The sequence below is a fragment of the Xiphophorus hellerii genome, chromosome 15 (genome assembly GCF_003331165.1).
Source record: "Xiphophorus hellerii strain 12219 chromosome 15, Xiphophorus_hellerii-4.1, whole genome shotgun sequence".
Classification (NCBI taxonomy): domain Eukaryota; kingdom Metazoa; phylum Chordata; class Actinopteri; order Cyprinodontiformes; family Poeciliidae; genus Xiphophorus; species Xiphophorus hellerii.
Window position 1 is genome coordinate 17,665,936 of NC_045686.1, and position 23,708 is coordinate 17,689,643.

At 40.5% G+C, this 23,708-nt stretch overlaps 1 protein-coding gene across 2 annotated transcripts in view; it reads right to left on the reverse strand.

The window, feature by feature from the left end:
• LOC116734261 (bromo adjacent homology domain-containing 1 protein) overlaps window positions 1-23,708 on the reverse strand; it is a 43,524-nt gene that overhangs the window by 5,009 nt on the left and 14,807 nt on the right. Inside the window, exons 1-5 of one of the 2 annotated variants that reach the window (XM_032585542.1) lie at window positions 21,187-22,768; window positions 4,769-6,541; window positions 986-1,341; window positions 735-894; window positions 143-222 (exon numbers count right to left, since the gene is read on the reverse strand). In XM_032585542.1, coding sequence (XP_032441433.1) covers window positions 143-222; window positions 735-894; window positions 986-1,341; window positions 4,769-6,521 — 2,349 coding nt within the window. In that variant the 5' untranslated portion in view covers window positions 6,522-6,541; window positions 21,187-22,768. Of the gene's footprint in view, window positions 1-142; window positions 223-734; window positions 895-985; window positions 1,342-4,768; window positions 6,542-21,186; window positions 22,769-23,708 lie in introns of those variants that run through there. The other variant, XM_032585543.1, reaches the window with a different exon arrangement.

Genomic DNA, 23,708 nt, shown 5'->3' on the forward strand with positions numbered 1-23,708 from the left:
AAGAACGTAAAAAAAACAATATGTACTGCATTAAGCTCGTCCCGTAACAATAGATGTATTTGTGGCACAGAACAGGTTGCACAGCCGTCACCGTCCCACTGGGAGAAATTAATTCCTAGCTGCAGTCTGCCGAACGCCTCACCTCACAGTGTGCTCTGGGATCTCGGCCTCCCTGGGTGTGCTCGGGTCTGTAGTACCAGAAAAGGCTCATCATCAGCTCTCCTGAGGAAGACCAACACACATATATCGGCTGAACACACTCTGCCGTACATTCTCGCACAGGACATCATTGAACCGGTCGGTCATCTCCGCCTCTGTCCGTCAGATTTGTCTATAAAAGACAAACCCCTTTACAGATGTGACAGTCAACTGATCTAAATTGAGATATATAAATATTTAAATGTATTCGCTCTTTTTTTGGGGGTTGTTTAGAGTTTTTTAGCTACATTTTTCAAAGTGTATGAGAGTAAATGAAGGGAATTTGGTGGACCAGACAAGTCTTCTGAATAGTGCAGGTGTGCTGGGATGAAGGATGTGGAGTTCACAGTGTTCAACTGCATCAAGACGGGGTTCATCGTCATGGTTATATACGTTTATGTGAGTTGTTGTTCTTTTTGGCTCATGGCCTATACTGTTTTTTATCTGCTGCAGAGTCCTGACATTGTAATTCTGATTAGAACAAGTCTCTGCTCTGTTTTTGTGTGATTTATAGATAACCTGTTCTGACTTCTTACCTGTTTTGGGGTCCTCCCACAATGCTGATATCTTGGCAACATACGGCAGGGACTTCTTCCTGGGACCGGATCGCAGCAATACAGTGTCTCTGATACGGATCACTTCGCCGTCCCGTTCGACTCCCTCGTAACACCTCCGCATTGCGGCCTCATCTTCTCCCTGGCATTACAAACACATAGAATTTACTTTACAAAAGAGGAAGAAGGTGGGAAGATTTACAAACTTTTCTCCCGAGAGGCAAGCAACTTACCGCAACGAAGACCTCCCTGTCTGTGGGGATGCCGACAGGCCGCCAGCCGTTCGTTGCACGTCTGCGGCTGATCTTCTTCTGCTTGCCGCTGCCGAGGCTGGGCACCGAGATCGCCTGTTTCGTCAGGAGCCGGGTGTGGCCCACGGAGGAGCCGTTGGAGGCCTTTGTGCTCTGAGGGCATTCCTTAGCTAGCTTTAACATGGCCTGGGACTGATCTAGGCCAGACAGAGGGGTCAGCAGGCGGCTTTTAGTCTGTGTGGAAGTGGGCACACCAGACAGTGGACACTGGGCGATTGGCATGGTGGGGGGAACCAGAAGGGAAGGGCTGTGGTCGCCCTGTGGGGTTGTGTAAGCCTCTGGAAAACAGCAGGGAAGCACACATTTATCATCCATCCAAGTGCTTTTTAATTTCACCTCAGAGTTTTATAGTACAGATTTAGCTGGTCTGGTAAGATTGTAATCCTAACTCGAACAATGTTAGCAAGAATAACTAACAGAGAACCCAGATTAACCTAGAAATCATCAACCATGTTGGATCTTGACTAGCTTGACTGAAACCATTTATAGTACCATATAAACTATTTTCCCCCTTTCTCCTACTTTTTGGCTCAATTGTTTGACTTTTGTATTTGCTCAGATTATTTATGTTATAATTTTGTTCAATGAGCTGAAACTTTTAAGTCTGCGTGAAACTGAGGATTTTCCAAATCTACCTGGCCAAGGTTTCCCCCAGAAAACTTGCTAAGCCCAGTGGTTGAGTGTTTGGCAGTCATTCATCCAGCGGCCCGTTGTGTTTTTGAGTTAAAAAGTGTTTAAAGTTGACAGGAAATTTGAAAATGTCACTTGATAATTATGTGTTGTTGAAAGATTGGGAGATAAATACCTGAACACCAAATATAAAGTATTAAAAAATGCAAACATTTTAAAAAGACTTGCATAAACCAGTAATGCTAAGCATGGTGGGGGCACAAGTAAAGCCTGGTGGCCCGCCAGGCTTGTAAAACACTGGGGGAAACCCTGTTGGACCTATGTGGGAACACAATTACCCCTGTTGTTACATCATCATCATTTGTGATTAAGCAAATTTGATGGGATGATTACTAACAGGGCAGCAGAGTGGCGCAGTTGGTAGAGCTGTTGCCTTGCAGCAAGAAGGTCCTGGGTTCGATTCCCGACCCGGGGTCTTTCTGCATGGAGTTTGCATGTTCTCCCTGTGCATGCGTGGGTTCTCTCCGGGTACTCAGGCTTCCTCCCACAGTCCAAAAACATGACTGTCTCTCTAAATTCTCCTTAGGTGTGTGTGCATGGTTGTTTGTCCTGTCTGTCTCTGTGTTGCCCTGCAGGGTGTACCCGCCTCTTGCCCGGATCGTTAGCTGGAGATAGGCACCAGCACCTCCCGTGTTAGAAAATGGATGGATGGATGGATTACTAACAGACCATAACACTTTATTTGATGCGGCATACTGACATGATATGTTCATAAACCTCACATGAAGGTGAAGCAGTCTGAATGTAAATAATGACACTTTTAATGCAAAGTTGACCATTTTAATGGACTTTTAATACAAGTTTTAATGCAACTTTGTATTTATAGTGCCATTATTTACTGGTTTAAACCAGGCTTAAAGTGACCTAGTCGAAATCACTGCTGCAATAAACTTAAACAGGCGATTTATGCTTGAAATCTGTTCGATGTGACTGAACTGTAACAGTTCTGGATTCAAGGAGTGGAACAAAACCCCACAAGTCATGTAAAATTCTCACTGCCAGTTATTGCCGTTGTTAGGCTTAGTGGGCAATTTACTCGTCTACGAAGAGTCAGATTGTTCAAGAAAACGTTTTCCCCTTAACTAATGAAATAATAATTTGAAACCTAGTTCTCGCTTTTCGAATGTGATATCCTCTGAAACATTTAAGAGTAACAAAAAAAATCTAAACAAAGGTGGAAATCTGTCATTATACTACATACATATTGACAAAATGTTATAAAATCACAGTGAATGATCTTAAGAGATATGCAGACTCAATCCGCAGAGCTGATAAAGAACGGCAAAATAAAAATGCAGCTTTACTTTGCTGCTAAAATTAGTTTTAAGAAGGCATTCACTTCTACTTAATTACAAATAAAGCTGTTTTAATGCAATTTTTTCTTCTTTTTTTAATCCCTGAGCAGCTGAATTGGTCCAATCAATAAAACAAAGCAATCAGTTCTGACCCAGTTCTGACCCAGGCAAAGACAATCTGCTGACCAACATTATCAGCTAACAGGAGCACGGCCGTGAATTTGTTCAAGGCTCGACGTTCTCCTTCCAACACAAACACGGACAGTTGCAAGCATCTACAAAAAGTGTGCTTTTGTTTTGAAGTGTGCTAGGATCGCATCTTGATTTACTCGGTCGAAGAAAACCCCCCAACCTGACAGATTTAAAGAGAGCGTCTTATTACAAGACGTGGTGGAAAAAACGTGGTAGATTTTGCCTTCAAGACGGCAGACTTGCAATCTTTTTGGGCTCTCACAGGATTAAAGACGGTTTAAGGCGGTCATCAACATTTCTTCCATCCATTTAATTTAATTTTCATCTATTACAGATTTCCTGTCAGACTATTTTGATGATGTAAAAAACCAAAAACAAACAAAAAAAAACACTAGAATTGGGTTTAAATTTATTGTTAGTCTCAAAATTACACATACAACTTTAAATATATGCCCAACTATTTGCCCCCCTCTTTTTTAAGTGGCTTATTAACTTCTCCTCATTGACCACAACTAACAGCAGCTTTCCTTATTTTATGGTGAACAATGTGGTCATGGTCAGAGAGGCGGAGTAGAAAAAAAAAAAAAGCTAAAAAGCTGCCAACGTTTAAAGAAAAACTTAGAAGGACTTTCAGGGATCCTGAAGAATTATGGAAAAAAACACTTACTTTGTCTTATCATAGGTAAAAACAGAAAGCTAAAACCAAACGCATAATAACAAGATATTACCATTTTTATTTTTATCATACCAGCTTTATTATACTTTTCCTCATTTTCTATGTTTTACTGCGATGCCTTTTTCTGGCACTTGACATATAATACAATAGTCCTAGAAGGATAAGGAAATATGGACGTTAAAGCTTGGGACCAAATTTGCCTTCCAAACTGTCAAGACCATAAGCATGCAGACATATTGGCTATAAAAGTCAATCTTTTATAGCAGCCATCACAAAGCCCTGAATTTTGTGAGCAGAGCTGAGACTGGCTCAGTGAGCTAGAGGAAAAATAATCAGACTCAATCACAGCCATTCTGTCAAGAGGACTGGCCCAGAATTTCAGTAAACTAATATGAGACGCTTGTGAAACCAAAACATTTTTATTCAAGGCAATTGTAATACATCTTAACTTCTAAATTTGAGAAAAGCTCAGTAAAGGTCTAATAAATTCTGGTCATTCTTATTGGACAAAGCAGGAAAAGTTTTGTTTGCTTTAATGTCCCCAATTGCAGTTTCCTGGCCTATCTCTGATCTTTTAAAAGCTTGACATGCTCATCTTGATTTTGCCTGAAAAGTCACTAAGTACAAATTTGGCAACAGTATCTGTTAACCTGGTGACCTGGTGGGTGGGTATGTCAGTCAGACCTTTGTCATTGCAGACTAAAAGGCAAAAGTGGCTGATTTCCAGACTTTTGAAGAGGCAGATAAGATTGGTGGACAAGATCGGTTTCACATTTAAGTATTGGCCGATCACCAACCACCCAAAACAAAAAAAATCCGGGCTGATTCATCGGTTTTTGTTTTTTCACTCACCTGTCTTGATGCTGTGCGTACATCCGGTACATCCTGCACTAAAAGAACAACCGCTGGCCGGCACTGGAGGCAGCGCTCTGTAGCTGTAGCCACTGATCCTGCAGGCATCTCCGTAACAGGGGGAAGCCACAGAGTTGCAGTAGGCAGGGTGGCCTAAACCGGACGGGTGTGACACCTGACCCCCCAGGAGCTTGGATCCGGTAATGCGCCTGGGGCACAAGCCGGTGGAGCTGAAGTTGAGAGGCCGCGTGGCCAGGGCTGCTGAAGTCTGTCCAGTGTGCGTTGGGTGGGTGATGTGGACGTAGTAGCCGGGGAAGCAGTGGTCAGCGGTACAGAGGCATGGATGCGGGGTAAGGGCAAGTGCTCGGTGTGGGTGGGAATGTGTGAGAGATGGCGAGGTTACTAGGCACTCTGGCTTCACGGGGGTCATGGCTGAGTTTAGAGACTGGTCATCGGAGTCTCCGTACGGCTGCTGGCCGAGGAAGCAGGCCAAGCGGTGGCAGTACTCCACAGAACCCTCTGGGGGACAGCAGTAGTATGGGCTCAGTTCGGTTTCCAGTTGCTCCTCCTTCACCTGCTTTAGCGGGAAACCTAGCATGCTACGAGACTGATACCCTGGTTTGGTCAGGCGGTGGGTGCAGTTGCTCGTCTCCCACTCCACCTTGGGTTCAAAGTCCGCTTTTTTCTTGCAGGCTGAACAACCACTGGGTGGTGGAGGAGGCTTCTTGCCTTTCTTTTGCAAGTGGTGCTTGTTTTGGAGTTTGACGCTGTGGTGCTGCTTTGGGGTGAAGGCCGCGGCAAGAGCCGTAGAGTTGGACGTAACCGTTGCGGTGGGTGCTGCCTTTACTCTCTGCTTACTGGTGGCTGAGGAGCTTGTTAACTTCAGCAGGGCTGCAGCATTGAGTCCAGCTAGTCGTCTTGGTGCAGGTGCGTCTAAACACTCCTGACTCATCCAGACTCTTTCGTCGCCCCGGCTGGTTTTAGCCTTCTTGCTCGGCTTAGGACTTTGGCATAGTTCAACCTTGTTGGGTGGAGAGACTTTACTAATGTTGCCTCGTGAGGCTTTCAGACTTCCAGGCAAAAAACTTCTGGCTGTATCCAGAGAAACTGCTCCGTCCAGAGGATCTTCCTGCCTCCTGGCTTGTTTGGCCACTGGTTGGGCGTCGGTGGGTCTTTCAAGCAGTAAACTATTCACTGCCTCAGCATTGAGAGACGCCAGTCTGCGCTTGCGTGGCTGCAAGTCTCTCAGCTCAGGATAGTCAGCCAGACCTTTGTGTTTTGATTTTAGTTTGGTTTTTGGTAGTGACTTTGCCTTCATCCTGTCTCTGATTTTGTCCATTTGGGGTTTGGTTTTGGACCCGTCTTTTCCTCCTTTGCCTTTAGACCTGCCCTTTTCCCGTGAGCCTTCCTCCAATCGGGTAAGAAGAACATGGCAGCTGAGCTCCTCTGGATTCCCACCCCGACCACGCAGCGGGTACAACTTTCGGACCCGTTTCTTGTCTCGCCTTTGGTCCAGCTGTCTGCTCTCGTCCGATTTTCTTCTTCCTTCTCTCTTCTCGTTCATCCTCTTGGGCTCTTGGTCTTTCCTTTGTCTTGTGACCCCACTTATCTTCTTTGTCCTGCCGAAACGTAAGGTACGCTCAGGCCAGTCGCCGCCCATAGTGCCACCATGAGGCCAGGTATGGCTGGTGTCCCACCAGTCAGAATTAGTTTGGTTCTGCCTGAGGGAAGCGGTCTGCCTTGCGTGGGTCATCACATGTTTCTCCAAAGCGCCTAAAGAAAAGAAGCAGAGGATAAGTTAAAACTTTTTGCACATACAACTGAACATTCGGCTTATATATCTTGAGAACTTGTTTTTTATTTCTTAAAGAGAAGATATAAAAGAGTTTAAGCAATACAAAATAATCAGTCAGAGACTGGATGGACAACTTTTCATATCAGATAACTTTCACAAATGCATCTCTGTGAACTAGTTAAAGTAGTTGTAATTGAAATACATTTCTGTTTTAGCTTTACAATATTTTTTTATTTTATCATCAAAATAAAAAAAATAAAAATCATTGAAATATATCATTGAATATCACCATATGTAATGAGTTTATATAGGGGTTTAAATACTGGTTTTAATTGCAGGAATAAATGAAGTTTCAAAGAATTTATTTACTTTTTACAGTGCATCTGTATTGCCGTGACTCCAAAATATACAGAGCTAGGGGAAAGATTTGTCTTTATTTTGTTGAGAGACACAGAAAACAAAACAAAGGCCTTTCGTACAGTTTTATGTAAACAACAGCAGCAAATGACTGAGTGCTTGAAGAGGTTTAGTAAAATGATTTTTTGGACATGACTGCATAGTAAACTCCAGCTATTAAAATGTTTCTGGTTCTGCTTTGTATGCTTATGGTGCAAAATCTGACACACTCCCTTCTTATATTTATTTTGTTATTAGCCAGAATACACACACAGCATGTAAAGCAACAGCTTGTTAGGACCAGTTGTTTAGTCTCAAATGTTTATTGTGATAAGTGATTGACCAAACAAAAAGAAAGAAAAGAAAATCCTTCCTCAAATAATTTCTCTCAGTGGAGATAATTGAGACCAACAAACGAGCTGACTAAAAGCAAATTTAAATGGTTTCACATTTCTGGTGCCAACAATCAAAATAAATTACATCCACTAAAAACTTACAAAAGATATACATATATACATATATATACAAGAGACTTGTTGAAAAAGAGATAAATAATGCCCATTCGTGAATCAATCATTTAATATTGGGTAGAAGGTAAAGTGAAGTCATAAAGTGGAGGTTGTAAAGGTTGGTTGCCTAGCAGCCAAATGGGATGTTTTAAGACGAGTGAAAACTGTTACAAAAGCTGACATTGTTGGTAATCTAATTTAATCAATACCTTCATTTCCTTTTTCATTTCGTTTAATGGCATTGTTATACAAAACACCTTTGGGTTAGTAGGCTCACCTATTTCATTCATCTTAAAGGGACAGCTCAGATTTTTCAAGTGAGTCTCTGGGGAGTTGTTACCAGAAGGCAGCGTTGTATTAAGCAAACCTCAAGAGTCCAGCTGAAGACTGGTCAAATCTGCAAAATGTGGTTTCAGTCACTGAAAATTTCGATTCATTTATTTTACACAACCCTATGTTTATTCCGGTAGTCTGTATGCTTAGCATGTTTTATTTTCAGCACAGGGATAAACACAATTTGACACACAGTGACGTACAGAAAATCAGGAAAAAAACAAAACAAAACAAACAAAAACTACCAATGAACTCCAGCCATTGGTAGTTTTATTTTCTAGATTTTGTGAAACAAGAGGTAAAAGAACCAAAAACTAAACAAAAAACCCCCAAAACACTAAAACTGGCGTCTGACCTACTGTGCTTTTATAAAAGATGAACTTTTTCCATAGTATTCATTTATTCAGTTTTTTTTTTGTTTGCATTATAATGATTTTTGATTTAAAAAATAACCTACCTAATAAATGATGGCTGCGCCAGAGCAAAATACGTTTTCACTGTTTTTATTGTGAACTGCGTTAGTTTAGGACTGGATGTGAACTATTCTGCACAAAACAGTGACTTTTTATAACAACACATATAGAAATATTAAGGTTTTATGATGATCCAGTTCAGCTAAAATGAGTGTTTTGCCGGACGTGGTCTAAAAAAAAAAATAAAGCACCGACATGACCGTTTTTTGTTTCTTCACAAACAAATGAAGAATAAAGAAAAATCTACTTCTGATTTTACTTTTCTTAGTCATTTTAGACTTTGAATGAGAAGATTTGTATTTTTTATTTTAAATTACTGAGATTTTATACAATACTGTTGATATTGAAGCCTGGAAAAGTGAGGTAAAACATGTAACCGCTACCGAAAACAGAAAGCGTGCTCATAGGAAGTAGAAACAAATTACAAATATTGTTGAACAACTGACTAATCTTAAACATACTGATGAATGGGTTACTTGAGTACATATTAGACTTCAGTTGCTTTAATTTTTTATTTTGTGTGGCTGAAATCATTTCTAGGATTGCCTGGAGCAGAGTTACTCTACAAATCTTACCTCCACAGAATCTTATTTTAAAAACCCCAAAAATGTCTTTTAAAACCAAACCAAACCAGTGTGACTTTGGCCAGCTAAATCCACACCACTGCAGATTGTCACGGAAATTCAGCACCTAAAGCTAAAAACCATAAAGGAAGTCTGCGATATGAAGAAAACAATCAAAAAATTGACGGCAACCTGATATTCCTATTATTTTCATTCAATTGTCTTTGCTCTAGAGGGAAATTACAAAAACGGAAGTCCGTCCCCTTCAAGTGACGATGCAGAAATTGAGACAAACCTGCCAGTAAATGAATTTAAAGAGATCGTCTCCACACGCAGCACTGGAACAGGATTTCATGCTTCGTTGTTCAGAACACCATACTGTACACCGACGCCACATTTATTGCCTCTATTTGAAAAGCTTAATTTGAGCCGTGTGAGGTACGACTCTTATTAAAAGGCCCATCTGCTCTGTGTTATGGTAAAAAGCGCTAGTGGGTGGAGATAGCAAAAAGACCAACTGGTTAGTAGGTGTTTTAAATATCTCGAGGAGAGAAATTTTCAACACTAGAATGAAGAAAATGCTTCCAGAGAGTTGGTGGGTAAAAGATTTATGTGCTTTAAGGAAACAGTCGCTTACAAACACAGCTGTGAAATAGCAGCGCGGCCTGTTTTCACAGAGCTGTGTGACCCCAACTCTTGTTGTAATGTCATGAGAGAAGCTACTTTTTAAAATACCTTCCAGAAACATTCATTCCTTTTCAACAATTCAATTTTGTCACCTCATTATTAAATACACTGACTGGGGATTAATATGACAGAATAGCACATAATTGTGAAATAGATAGAAAATTATTCATTTGGAAATCCGTAAAGTGCGGTGTGTAAATATATTCAGCCCTTTGCTGCAGTTGGAGCTACAGGTCTCCCGCAGTACGACTCTTTCAGCTTCTGCCACAGATTCTCTACTGGAATATGGTCTGGACTTTGACAAGGCCTTTCTAACAGATGAATAAGCTTTGATCTAAACTACTCAATTGTACTCAAACCTTACTGCCGGGCAAACTTACTGCTAAGTTTGCCCGGCCCTTAACTTAGCAGTATGCTAAGGTTTGTTGTCCAGCTAGAAGGTGAACCTCAACGCCAGTCTCAAGTCTTTGACAGCCACTAACAGATTTTCTTCAGCCCTGGAGCTGAACGATAAGGCTGAAAAACCTATTACCAGATAATTGTTTCATATCATTTGATATCAATAATCTGATATCAATCAGTTTTTGTTTTAAATAACTGAAATACTGCAAAGCTGGTAACTTGATTTTTTTCCGTTTTATCCAGTTTCTTCTTGAGCTGCTGTACTAATTTTCTCCCTACATTCCAAGCCATTATTTGCTTTTTTTTATTTTTGAGAAATTATGACGTAAAACCTGAAACAAGTTACTCAACAGGTTGTTGCTAGGTAACCAAAGAGTGAGTGAGTTAGTTGATGCCACCAACCTTGCTTAGCTGACCAGTAGAGGTTGAGCTGCTAAAGCCTTTCCTCTGCCTACATCCCCCAGAATGCTGTGCGGTTCTGCATCAGCATTCACTGAAATCGTCAATTGATATTGATCACGTGTTTATTGTAATATACATTGTTATTGATTTATTGCCCGGCCCTAAACTTCCCATCTATGGCTTCATTCATCTGTCTTTTTCTACTGTGGAAAGGTTCATCCGTACAGAATGATGCTGCCACTACCGTGTTTTATGAAGGGTTTGAGGTGCTTTTTGCATGAAGCCCAAAAGGTTTGAATTTAATTTAACATGACCAGAGCGTCTTCCTCGTGTTTTACCACATAAAACTTCAACAAAACACATCTAACATAGAGACTGTAACATAATAAATTGTTTAAAAAAACTCAACTAGTGTCACTTCTTTTTGATTGCACTGCATATTGACATTAAAAATGATTTTTAAAAATGATTTTATGCAAATATTAATTAACTGTAATTGGAAAGCGACTTCCACTGGACAGACTGACTGTCTCCTCTGTACGTTTGCAGACCTTTTACCAGCCTATAAGTCACTTACAGATTTTTGAACCACAAGCAAAAACTTTCTACATGATAGAAATTTACCTTCGTTCTACTTTCTCCTGACTAATTATCTTTTTTCCCAACTTACAAGAGCTTTTTGTCCTATGTCATTATGTTCCATAATTAGTCTCAATAGGATAATGAAATCCTCCCCCATACAGGCAATTGACATGCATTTTTATCCTCATGCTCGTCTCTGTTCCCCCATTGTTCGAAATGTGAGCAGATACGAATGCTGTCGTTAAAATTTGCTTAAATGAGCTTTAGCTCACGCCGCTGTTAAGAACCGAAGAGAATCATGAAGAGGATTTCATTATGTTTCGGGAGTTTTATCTGCGGCGGAGCAGGCCGAGAGCTGCCGACTGCTCAAAGTTCACAGCGGATCCAGATTTGTCTGCAGTGTAAACACATTATAGGCCAACAACTCCAGCTGACAAGACAGCTCTTTACGAGTCGAGCGCTGGCAGGACTACTCAGACATGTTGGATTCTGTCCGCTCCAATCTGACCGGGCTTGTGCAGCCTGAACAAGATGAGTCCGGCGTAAATGTGCGAAGCTGGCAAAAAGCGAGGTGAATATTTAGCCGCAGGGCTTCTGAACCAGGTTGTTCCGGAGGGCTTGAAACTGAACCGACGAGATCCCAGACCGTCTGCGTGGTGCCCCACCTTACTAAATGTTCACAATATCAAAACAGCTTCGGGAAACGATGCCCTCGCAATCTCCTCGCAAAGCTTTTCTTCTGAGTGTTTATGAGTAAAAACAAAAAAACAGGTAGTGTTCAGGTTTAAGCAGTTTTGTAGCGATGACATTTTTACCTCTTGGCCAAGATGTGGAAAAAGTATTCACACCTCATGGAATTTTGAGTGGTTTTGTCATAAAAATTTAAAGTACTTCAACGCACAAATAAGCACATTAACGGGAAGTAGAAGGAATAGAGTACATGGGAAAAGTATGCCAACTTAAAATTTAAATTGTTGCAGCTCATTAGGAAAATCTGTTGACAAGACAATTACTAGTTGTGCACTTGTAAAACCTGGTCTTTATGAAAGAGTGGCAAGAAGAAAGTTGTTTGGGGTGCGGAAAAAAACAGCAGAAATCTGATTTGCAGTTTGCTGCAAGTCATAGGAGAAGCTGAAGTTGAGTCCAACGGCCTTGTATCCTGCATGCAAAACAGGATGTGTAAGAAAACAAAAGCTGCTCAACATGCTGAGCGCTCCACAGTGAACCACGGTGGTGGGAGCATCATTCTGAAAATCTTTTTCCACTTCACAAACGGCAGCGAGCGACTTGAACTTAAGGTTTTGTCAAGGTATCTTGTGATAACTATAAAAGTGACGATAAGAACTACTTGTTACTTCTTTTGTAGGTCACTGCGTGGCTGACACACCAAAATTATTCTTTATGCTTTTTTAGGACACCAGACACGTAACTTGTGACTTGTGTCAATAACCTCCCTACAGTAACTGAACTTATTCAGATTTTCATATTCAGATTCTCTCACTGAACATTCATTGGAAGAAAAAAGTAAAACTAACAATCCCAACAATGTGGACACCTTTGTTTTTTTTTAAACGTTATTAATTGGAATTTATTGCGACAATGATAAATCTAAGTTTTTATAAGAAATTTATCATGCTAAATAATAAACAATATAATTAATACACACGTCTGTTTACGGGTATACACTACTTTGTGTTGATTTTTCCACATAAAATCCCAACAACCTGCCTTGAGGTTTGTTGTAAGATGATAAAAGGTGAAATCATCAGAGCGAATAAACATTTCTGCAAGGCTCTCTAGTTTAGTGGTGTGACTTTGTGGGCTGAGAGTGACATTCGGGTCTCAAAAGACATTTTTTAAGATGCATTTCATTTTCTTTTTCTTGTAAAATTAATTAAATAACCTGCCAGATAAATGACTCTCGGCACCAGAACAATCAATGCCCCATCATCCTCTGTTATTTCCGAGAGCCTCTCACATATCAGTCAATCACCAATTTCCAGTGTGAGCCCGACCCAATCAATCACTCCGTTTTTAAACCCTGACCGCAGCGATCCGCCGTCCAGCAGAGCCAATCAGGATGCATATGCAGCTTAATATTTCACGCTACATCCTCACCCCCTGCGTGGCATTCTCTTGTGTGGAGGCTCTCTGACCAAAATGCAATTTAGTTCTTTAAACACAGTTGGGCCTGGTGATCCTCAGGAAGTAATTTCCCTTTTATGGGAAGATCAATGACCCTGTGCTCCGTCTCTAATTGGTTAGAAAGCGGAGCATTAGATGCTCTCAGGGCATCAAACAGCAGACGCACCAGGACTCCTCTGCTGTGCTCAACACAGTTTCTCAAGACTCCACTTGAGATCTAATGGTCTCGATGATAAATGGACACTCTGTTAGGAAAACTCACCGATTTCTGATTATTGCAATGATAATGAAAGCAGGCAATGGCTAGAAATTGACGTCATGCTTGCATTCGATTCAGAAATGAAACGGAAAGTAACGCGACGCTAACTGTGCATGAAATGCGATAACATTAGTTCAAGGCGTTATCTGCAGAGGGTCAGAGGACGAAACTAAAAAGAATCAAAACACGACTTCCACAGGGGGAGATGAAAACAATGCAACAGAATCTCACCCCACTTTTCATTATGGACCATTATTAACATTTTTTTATTTATTTTTTTTACATCTTTTTATCATTTTACTGTAACTTCTACAGTTTATCTGGTACATTCATAGAATCCATGAATATTTCACAAAGGACAGCACAATATAATGTCATTAATAAATAAGCATGTGGTATTTATATGTGGGTTTCATCGCAGATTCGCAGTTATGTTCAGACAGATTGGGAGGTCCGGATTTAATCTGAGTAAAGACCGACTACGAAACAAAAACAAGTAGGAAATTTGCATATTAAGGGGTAGGATAATTTTAAACTACAAGCATTTCATTTTAACAGATTAAGGTGTTTCAATCATAAGTTAAAACCACGGTATGATAAAGTATTTAGCATATTTTCTATTAAAAAAAAAGCAACATGTTTAGTATAAATTCAGACATAAAAATCATGTTTTAACTTCTTTCTTACAGCCTGTGATTGGCTACAACAGAGTGGGTAGTTTAGAGATTTTTCTACTGTCATAAAGTACGTCCCATGTGGTCAAATAACAGCCACAAATAAAACAAAATGTGTAAAAACAAAATTATACTAACAGTAAGTTTCTGGAGATAAAAATCTTACCAAGGCCTTCTGGTTTTACTGTTAATCCTTATCTTTGCTGTTCCACAAGAACCGTCTTAGGGATTCTTGAACAAGCTGTCGACATTTTTTTTGTTCCATTTTTGATATCATAAAGTAACAAGTAAGCAGATAAAAGTAATTAAAACGCAGCCACCAACCAACACGTTTACAAAAGCTTTCCAAAGTTTTCCAACTCATCCGGGTTAGTTAGTTCTACAGAGCTCCATACATGCCGGGTGAAATGGTTCGCAAAAAGCATGATTCAGGAGGTAAATCTAAACACAAAATGTTCATATTTTCTGAAAATAATAGAAATTTGTTTTAATATGTTGCAGAAAAAAAAAAAATGGCCAGAATGGAAGAGCTTTAGTATGGTTTTGTCAATTAACAACGTCACATATAGGCAGGTTTAGACAATGGATACAAGGTTTCCCCCAGAAAACTTGCTAAGCCCGGTGGTTGGGCGCGAGGGCAATCATTCATCCAGCGGCCTGTTGTGTTTTTGAATTAATTTTTTTTTAAAGTTGATAGAAAATTTGAAAATATCACTTGAAAGTTATGTGTTATTGAAAGATTAATACCTGAACAGAAACTATAAAGTCTTAAAAAATGCAAACATTTTAAAAAGACTTAAATAAGTAATGCTAAGCCGGGTGGGAGCACAAGTAAAGCCTGGAGGCCCACCAGGCTTACAATACACTGAGGGAAACTCTGGGATAGATACAATGAAACCACAGGAACATGGTCGAGGTTGTTTATGAGCAATTCTCTCTTACCAAATGTTAGCACAGAATTGCTAATAAAAATAAACTTAAATCACTTTGGAGTTGTCTTGATGAAAAGACAAAGTGTATAAGTTATCTCCCAGCTATCGCTAAAGTATGTTATTTGGGAAAATTATAGTTGCTTGTTCAGATATATTAAAGATTAGGAATGGATATTGATAAACACAGAATTAATCTACTTTCCTGGCCGTCTCAGTCTCTACACACATGAAAAAAGTAATTATAATGTTGGATTTTTCTACAATTGTAACTGCAACGTTTTCCTTTTATAATGAAATAGTTTATTTTAAGTATTTTTACCCATCTGTACAAGAGGCTCCAATAAATAGTGCTTGAACTACTTTCCTCTAATGTTGTGAGTAAAAACAGTCCCTCTGCATCTCCGTCTTGTTTGAAACTCCAACGCTCGGCATCCACATTTATCTGGCGCGGGTTACACAAGCAGGTACTTCAAGACAAACGGCGTCAGACGTTCAAAAGACGAAACTTCAAAATGCTCTGTGATCCGATGATGGGATCTGAAGCCAAAAGCCGGCGGCGCGTCAACCATCCCGTCTCCTCATTCAGGTTCAGCGAATTAAGAGAAAGTGACAGACATCTGGGCTCCACATCTGTCCATTATTGATTTGAGAGTCACCCCCGCCTGTTGGACTCATGGTGGCGCAGCAGGTTGCCGTCAGCTCGTGTAGCCGTCGCTACGCTGTATGCGTAATGCACCGCCGGCTCACGCAATAAAAATGAAAAGCTGTAATTTCACAGAGGTGAAGAACGAAACCGAATCTGATATTGGTTTTGACATCTATCTGCTGGTTGCTGTGTTTAAAATACTAGGTGAGTGTACATTTTCTGGTTTCTATGGTTTATATCTGCGTCATCTGACCTGAATATGACATGTGCACACTGAGCCTACACAGTGCATAACAGAACTCAAGTGCTTACCAGGATGGAGGCTCGACTAGATGACTAGAGCGGAGATGCACAGTAAAATCACCATGACTTCAGTAGCAGCTGTTAAAAGGAACAAGAGTCAAGACTTACTAAACCATCGATTTTTTCCCCCATGTGACTAATTTCAACACTTCAAATTGAGATTTTACAGAATTGTACTTACACAGTAAACAAAACACATTAGAACTTTTTTTTCTCGTGTTCTCGGGTTACATCAGGCCAGTGGTTCCCAAAGTGTGGGGCGCCCCCCCCCAGGGGAGCCGTTGCAGGAGGGGAAACGGGAAGCGGTATGGATGAAAAAAAAAAAAAAAGTGTTTCACTGTAAAGATAGAATAGAATAGAATTCAACTTTATTGTCATTGCACTGTCACAAGTACAAGCAACGAGATGTAGTTTGCATCTACAAGATATAAATATTTATTTACAGATGTACAAGACTATGTATGTATGGACTATAAGGGGTTATAGCAAAGAGATATAGATATAGGTTTGTAGAGTGTTTTGTTGCAATCTGAAGTGTGAAATAAACTTCAGTGGAGTTTGAAAACGAAATATGTGTACAGGTTTATGTCTGGTTGAACGATGTGTGCGCCCAGTTGATTTTTTGTTCTTTTTTTAGGGGGATTTTATTGTATTCCATAGGGGGGCCCACAAAATCGTTGGGAACCACTGCATCAGGCTAATCTTTTCTGTTTCAGATCAGTTAGATTTAGCAACATTTAATTCAAGAGCTAAATGACAGAAAAATCCAACTGACATGTTTACATACAATGAGATTAGCAGACTTTAAAGCTGAGGAGAGAGCACAGACAATGACATCCTGGCATTGGAGGGTTGCCCCTGATCGATTCACACACAAAAAGCAATATTTATTTAATGCAGCCCTTCAAACCAACTGCTTCCAGTTTTACATAGAAGAAAAAAAGAAAAAAAAGATATCAAGCAGAAAACTGTGGACACCCACAAGTCTTCACATGTCCGGTTTATCAAATTTCGAGATTTCTGAAGGTGCCAACTTGATCTGATCAAAATAACAGCACGGGGATTTCCAGTGATTATGCTATTCAGACAGTATTCTGTTCAGAGATTAATGTGTTTTGGTGTGAAATTTGTGTATCAACCCCAGTAAAAGGGCAAAGAAGAAAAACCCCTTGTGAAAATAATGACTGAAGCTGATGAGAGAAGTTGATTATCCTCAGCAAAATGAGTCCAGAGAAAGTCTAGCCAGACCTAACGAAGGACAAAACAAAACTGCATACCAACATCTGGTTTCAACTGCATTGCATATTGAATTGTACTGTGAAAACTAATCAACTATTAACATTTTCCTTAAATTTTAATTTAAGGAAATTAAATTAATGGATACAAGGCGTTTACGGCTTCAAACGCTCTCCCTGAGTTTTAGCCATTAAAAACATATGTTCAGAGTTCATCCGTCTGGAGAAGCATATTATCAATATATCTAGTGTGACACTTGAAATATAATATCCTAATAAGTATTGCATCCAAGCAGTCGTTTGATATTGCAATATAGCACACACTGAGAACCGTTGCTGACTCTCATCCCAGCTGCTTTGCACTCAGCTGTGAACTGCGTCGTCCCACCCCGACAGTCATGGCTTAACGACACCAACAGAACTAGAAAGCAAAGGCGAAACCCTACGGTTCTTGAACAAGGCGCCCCCCTTCTCCATGACTACATCTTGAAATCTTGTTTGTAAGCGCCACAAAAAGAATCAGCCTCATGCTGAGTAAGGGTCTTCGGTTTGCATACAACAACGGGTTTGCCCATAAACGCATCCCCAGGTACACTGACCTCTTGTAGAGCCCCCATGCAAAGTAACTGAATTGTATTGAGTCCTTAGACTGTAATAGATATAGATAAATCAGTTCTGCTTTGGTAGAAAAGCACAACTGTCTCTTCTGGTTAGTCTTTTCAGAGAAAAATCGATCAAAAATAAAAGATCTGCCAATAAAGATGGCTGACCGATCAATCAGTGCACCCCTTTGTTAGTTCTCACTCAACAAAAGAGGAAGCAACAGCAGGGGAAAGGAGAGACTAGAGAGGATATATGGAGTATAAACCACATAAGAGTTATAGTTAGAAGTCAGAGGGTAGGAGTGGGATAGCAAGAGATACATCTAAACTCTGACAAGCGAGAGGAGAAATGCAGTGTGTGTGCGCGCATTTCGCACAGATTGCACGAGATGATCTCATGGCCACACAGCTTTAATAACAGCAAAGTTCTTAAAACAGAGAGCAATCAGGGAACATTTTCTTGTCAGGGTAACAAGTCCTGGTCGAGCTCCGCAGACCCCGTCCTGTGTAGGTAGAGGTTGCCAGGCAACGGGGGACGGAAAAGTATGCTGGTGTTTTAAAAGAGCAAAATAAAGATCATCTGCATTTATAAAATCAGCGCCCTCAGATTACGCTTGTGACCGGCCCCCCGGCAGAAAGCCGTAAGCATTAATGACACTGAAAGTAACAAGTGCCATAGATGGAGGCGGTGGAGAGTTTCCAAAGGAACATGTGGATTTAGTGAAAGTGAATGATTAAATCTAGACGGAGGCAGAGAAACGCAGGAAGATGTGATTTGGTATGTTTGCAGCTTTGAACGACAATTTGGACAGTATTCAAAACTGTGACTGGAAAGAATACTTAAAATACAGCAACTATTCATGTCCCGACTCAATGAGAGAAGATGTTTTGAGTAACCGTAATTCTGTTCTTTATATGAATGAATGAAAAACTTTGGGATGGCTTTTTAAAGGCCTTTTTATTGTTTTATTTCACACCATTTTCAAGATATTTAAGTCCATTGTGATTCAAATTTAGACTGACAATCTAATCCAGCTACAGTAATCCATTTGGAAAATTGCAAAAAGAAATTTCAATGGCAGATTTTTGGTTTGAAATCTACATTTATTTTTAAATATCTCAACCACCAACTTTGGTAGCAGATGGGACAATGATACCACAGTTTTCAACATTTTTACAGATGAAAAAATAATCTGAAAAATATTTGTTAGTGGTTTAATACACAAGATTAAACATTATCATGAAAGTTATGGAGAAATATTTAGAAAAGTTTAAAGCAAAGCTAAATTACAAAATAGTTTCCCAAGTTTAAACCTCTAATAATCAGATAAGACACAGCCTAACAGACAGGTTAGGCATTATTATAAATATTTTTATTACGCTTCATAATTATGCACTTTTATTTATTTATCCTATATAAAATAAATCAAAGTCTGTGGTTTTGTTGCGTCAAAACGTTAAAACATTCGAAGTGTACAATGACCTCTTACGGTGCAGTATTCCTGAAATCCCCATACTCTAACATTCAATATAATATCACAAAAGTAAAATTACTGGTAGTAGAGGATAAGGCTCCAAGAAGATTTTTTTATTTTATTTAAATCCCTTAAACAAACTACAATAAGCAACTTTCAAGAGCAGAATACCATCACGGGTTCACAGACGAGGTTAAATACACATTAATAAATTCCTTCGACAGAGCTGCTTCCTACCGTGCATCATGGGTCTTGTAGTTTTTTTATAGCATAATAACACCGGACTTCTATTTCCATAAACACAAAGCAGAGAGCAAATTAAGGCTGGCAGTGTGTTTCTCACAGTAAACAAAGCAATGAAAGAAGAAAGATAGACTAAATGTACTTTAAAGTGTGATATGGAAAATCTAAGACATTTTAATGCCTAAAATTGAAATTGGCAAGTGTATTTTGATATTTTAAGTCTGTCCTACTACCAGACATGATGCTCACTTCCATCATTTTAAAAGCAAATATGAGTTTTAGGCGCTCTGGATTACATTTCTACCCTTCCTATACTGTGCATGACCGTTGTTCTGTAGGGGATTGCTTGGTATTGCCCAACCATGGTTGATGCAGTCCAAGAAAAGCAGAGGCGAAGGAAGACGAGCCTGCTCACACTCACACCTGTGCCCGAATCAAATCTAGAGTCGCCGTTTGAGCCCCAGCCTGATTTATGTCTTTGGAGTGGAAATCAGAAACCAAAAGAGTTCAGAGGAACCCAATGCCAGGCCAAGAGATCTGGCAGATTCTTCCCAGCTGGTAGCAGGTTCAAACCTTAAAAACCTCAGTCTTGTGAGGTAGCAACACCTAAGAGATCGCATTTTTAATGGTAGCCAGTAAATTTCAGTCTAACTTAACAGGTTTTCCCAGTGTGAGGCACGTGAAGCTAAGCTTAAAGAGTGGCTAGTGAAGGAATAGGTTAAAGGTTTGTGATGTGGTGAAGGAGCCTGGATAGATCAGCTTTGGTTTGAGTTCAGAGACTTTCCAGGAGCTCCTAATCGTGACTTCTGTTTTTCCTGAGATGCAAATATGACCAGACAAAGAGATCCATTCTTAAAAATAGGAAGGACAAGAGAACATGACATTCACAGTCAGATGTTTGTGGGGTCACCTCATATTATTCATAATCAGCCCATATTGGAATTGATTTTTGTTTTTAGAAGGTATTTGGCTCTGATTAAATCCTTCTTCTACCTGTTATTTATTTATTTATTTTTTTACATTTATTGTGAGAGAAAAATCACTTTTCCGTTTCATTAAAGAAGAAAAAACGCGCTATAAGCCACCAAATATTCAGAATAGTTTGCAAGACTAGAACAATAACCATAAAACAGTTGGCAGCTATCACGCCACCCTCACCATCAGCCAGTATTACACCTGAAAGTAAACCTCATCTGCTCGGTTCTGCCCGGTAGTTTCAGACTTTCATGTGGAGCCACGTCAAACACCCGCAACGCACGCATCAAAAATCAATAACCGCCCAGGTGAGGCTGCTGAGAGCTTCTTACTTCACATTTTCCGTGCCAGGCGAGCTGAACCCGAGCCGCCGCCGCCGCCGCCGCGCTGGCTGGCTGGCTCGCCTGACACACACCGACCGAGCCTGAACCCAGAGGAGGCAAGAACCTGAAACATTAGGTCACCGCTCCGGTTTTCTCCGGGACTGTCTCTGCAGCATTGATCCGGATTGGGCTACAAGGCACAGACATTCACACGTTTGTATTTAGAGTGTAGAAATTGTGCAGACGCACAGGCCCAGTTCTACAGCAGGATGGAGAGTACAGTACAGCCTGACATAGCTGCCCATCTGAAGTAGCCAGCAAGGCTCGAAATACGGGTTAGAGAGAGGACGGTGGGGTGGTGGTGGTGGGGAGGAGAGCGCTCTACCAAAACACACACAAACTAAAGGGCAGTCGCCCCTCTTCTGGTCACACACTTATTATTGTTCGGGTTCAGCATTACTCACACGGCGGCTGGTGCGGTCGCGGTCCTGGCGGAGCTCGGCAGCGGCAGCCCCGTGTGTCGCTCCTGCTGCACGAAGCGGAAAAATGGGCTCCGCGCTCCGCTCCTCTCCGCTCCTGGCGGTCGGAGCAACTTCAAACATCCAGACAGCGACGCGATACACCGAGCTGCGTTAACTCCTTCCCTTTCCTCCTCCTCCTTGTTTTTTTTTTTTTTTTTTAACAAGGCAGAGGAGGAGAGTAGGGGGGATAGTGGAGGGGGAAAAAAGCGTCGAGCGAATCCGCAGGGAAGGAGGGAGGCGGTGGAGGTGGAGGGAGTCGGGACTGGTGCGGCGGCGGAGCTCCGCAAACTGGGAGAGCTGGGGAGGAGTGGAGCGGAGAGGACGGTCGGTGGCGCTGCCTGCGAGATCTTCTCTCCCTCTCTCTCCCTCTCCCTCCCTCTCTTTCCCCTGTTTGTGTGTGTGAATGTTTGCTCTTCCTGGTTGGGCTTCCACAGAATGGCAGAAACTTAATCTAAAGGCAACCGCGCCAGCACGGACCGGCCTGGCTTTACCGACCCAACAGCTGTTCCAGGGTCAGGAGTTGCTGGGCGACCGGGAACTAAATATGTGCGGGTTTCTCGGTTCCTCTCCACGATTTAGCGCTGCGCTACATGATGGGATGATTGGTGTCAGGCCATTCTCCCACCCACCCCCATGCACAACTACACAAAGCCTCACCCTGTCATTTCGTCGCGACCAAACCACTGAGAGTCAACCACCAGTGTCGAAAACACGTCCAGAGAAAACACATTTAGTTCTATGTTACCAGTGTCACATGTGGTGGATGCATGGAAGATTTAAAGGCGCCTGGTGTCTCAGCGTGTGAAACTCCGCGCAGTGCTATTTTACAGTAAGCGTTAACGCAGGTCAGTCCGTTCCCTTTAATTTGAGCGACAATAAGCTGGCATCGAAAACAAAAAAATCCCACGACTAAAATCTCCAAACCAAGACGAGTTTCTGTAAAAAGAAAATTCAACTGCTGTGTTGATGTAGCGAAACCCAACGAGTTCTTTCTTTCCACACTTTTACTAACATGTCTTGCGCTGCAAGAATTATCACAAGAGCTGCAACCCCTTCCGGCTCCAAGTAAGAGAGAAAACAAAATGTGATGCAGCTTCTTTGATGGCAATATCGTTTGAAATCCAACCAAAAGAAGAAGAAGAAGAAGAAGAGGGAATTGCAAGATCATCCCCATTATTGCATCTAAGCATATGTGTCTAACCCTTATCCAATTATCATTCAAATAAAAGGCACATCAAAGAAAATTCAGCTGTTTGATGTGTTTATAGCCCAAGAATGAAGAGATTTAGTAGTTTTGATGCGCTTTGTGGATAGAAAATAAAATCTGATTTTAGTGTTTTACCTCCCAGTTGGAAGCAGAACAGTGGGAAAATTTCAGAATAAGATCTTTGGTAAACTGAATGGAGCATCTGTTTGTTCCAGAATGTAACCAATGGAAACTGCATTGCTGTTCTAAAAAAAATAGCAATAAATAATAAGAATTACAGGAGCTATGAATTCTTCTTTACTTCCAAGAAGCCATTATTTCATAGAGTTTTCCAGGCTTTCTATTAGACTCTCTATTTAGTTTTGTACTTTTACCGTTGAAATAGTACTTTTTAGGTACTTTGTGACAATCAGAACGTTATGACGTTATACAGTTTTAGTTACATTTCCTCAACTTTTTCACCCAAACTAAACAGACTACAATTTTTTCTGACTTTTTCCTATTTTATAAGAAATTCTCCAACAGCCGTCGTTCTTCTGTTCCATCCTTCTCCAGGATAAAACAAAAATTCCCGTTTTCTCCTCCACGCGTTAACCTTACGCCAACCGCAGACACAAAATGTTCACAAATGTCTTACGTTTGTCCAACGAGCAATTTGAAATGAATTTTTTCATTAAATTTGTTTGGCGAGGACACAAAATTGTAAATGTTTTGCATAAAGTGTCTTTTTTTTTTGGGCTCAAATCATTAATTGGCCTGTTTTAAATGACTTAAAACTGAAAGAACATCTGTAAAATCCAAGACATGAAAAGCTATAAAAGATGTTCAAAACTTTTGGAGAGGTGAAACAAAGACGGATTACTATTTTAAATTTGTGGCACTTTGGAGGTTAGGACTTTAGGGATTGGGAAAACCATGAGCGCTATTGATGAAATATTGGAATTTTATCGCCTATAACATTGTTAGAATCTCAGCCGATATCTTCAAATCTGTGTTCAAAAATAATGACGTGAGATTTGCTTGGTTTTATTCTGCCAGACTTTCTCTTCTATTATTCAAATTCATATTCAAAAACATTCAAAATGTGCGCAACATGAATGAAGGTGTGACGTAAAATTCACGCATGTTCCATATAAAGTGAGCCTTAATGAAAGGCTTTCAGTTTTACTCATTTAAATGTTGTAGTTTAAACAGTCTTCATGAAATTATATCACTTTCACTTAAGGTTTTTAGTCAATATAAAACTTTATAAGTTTAA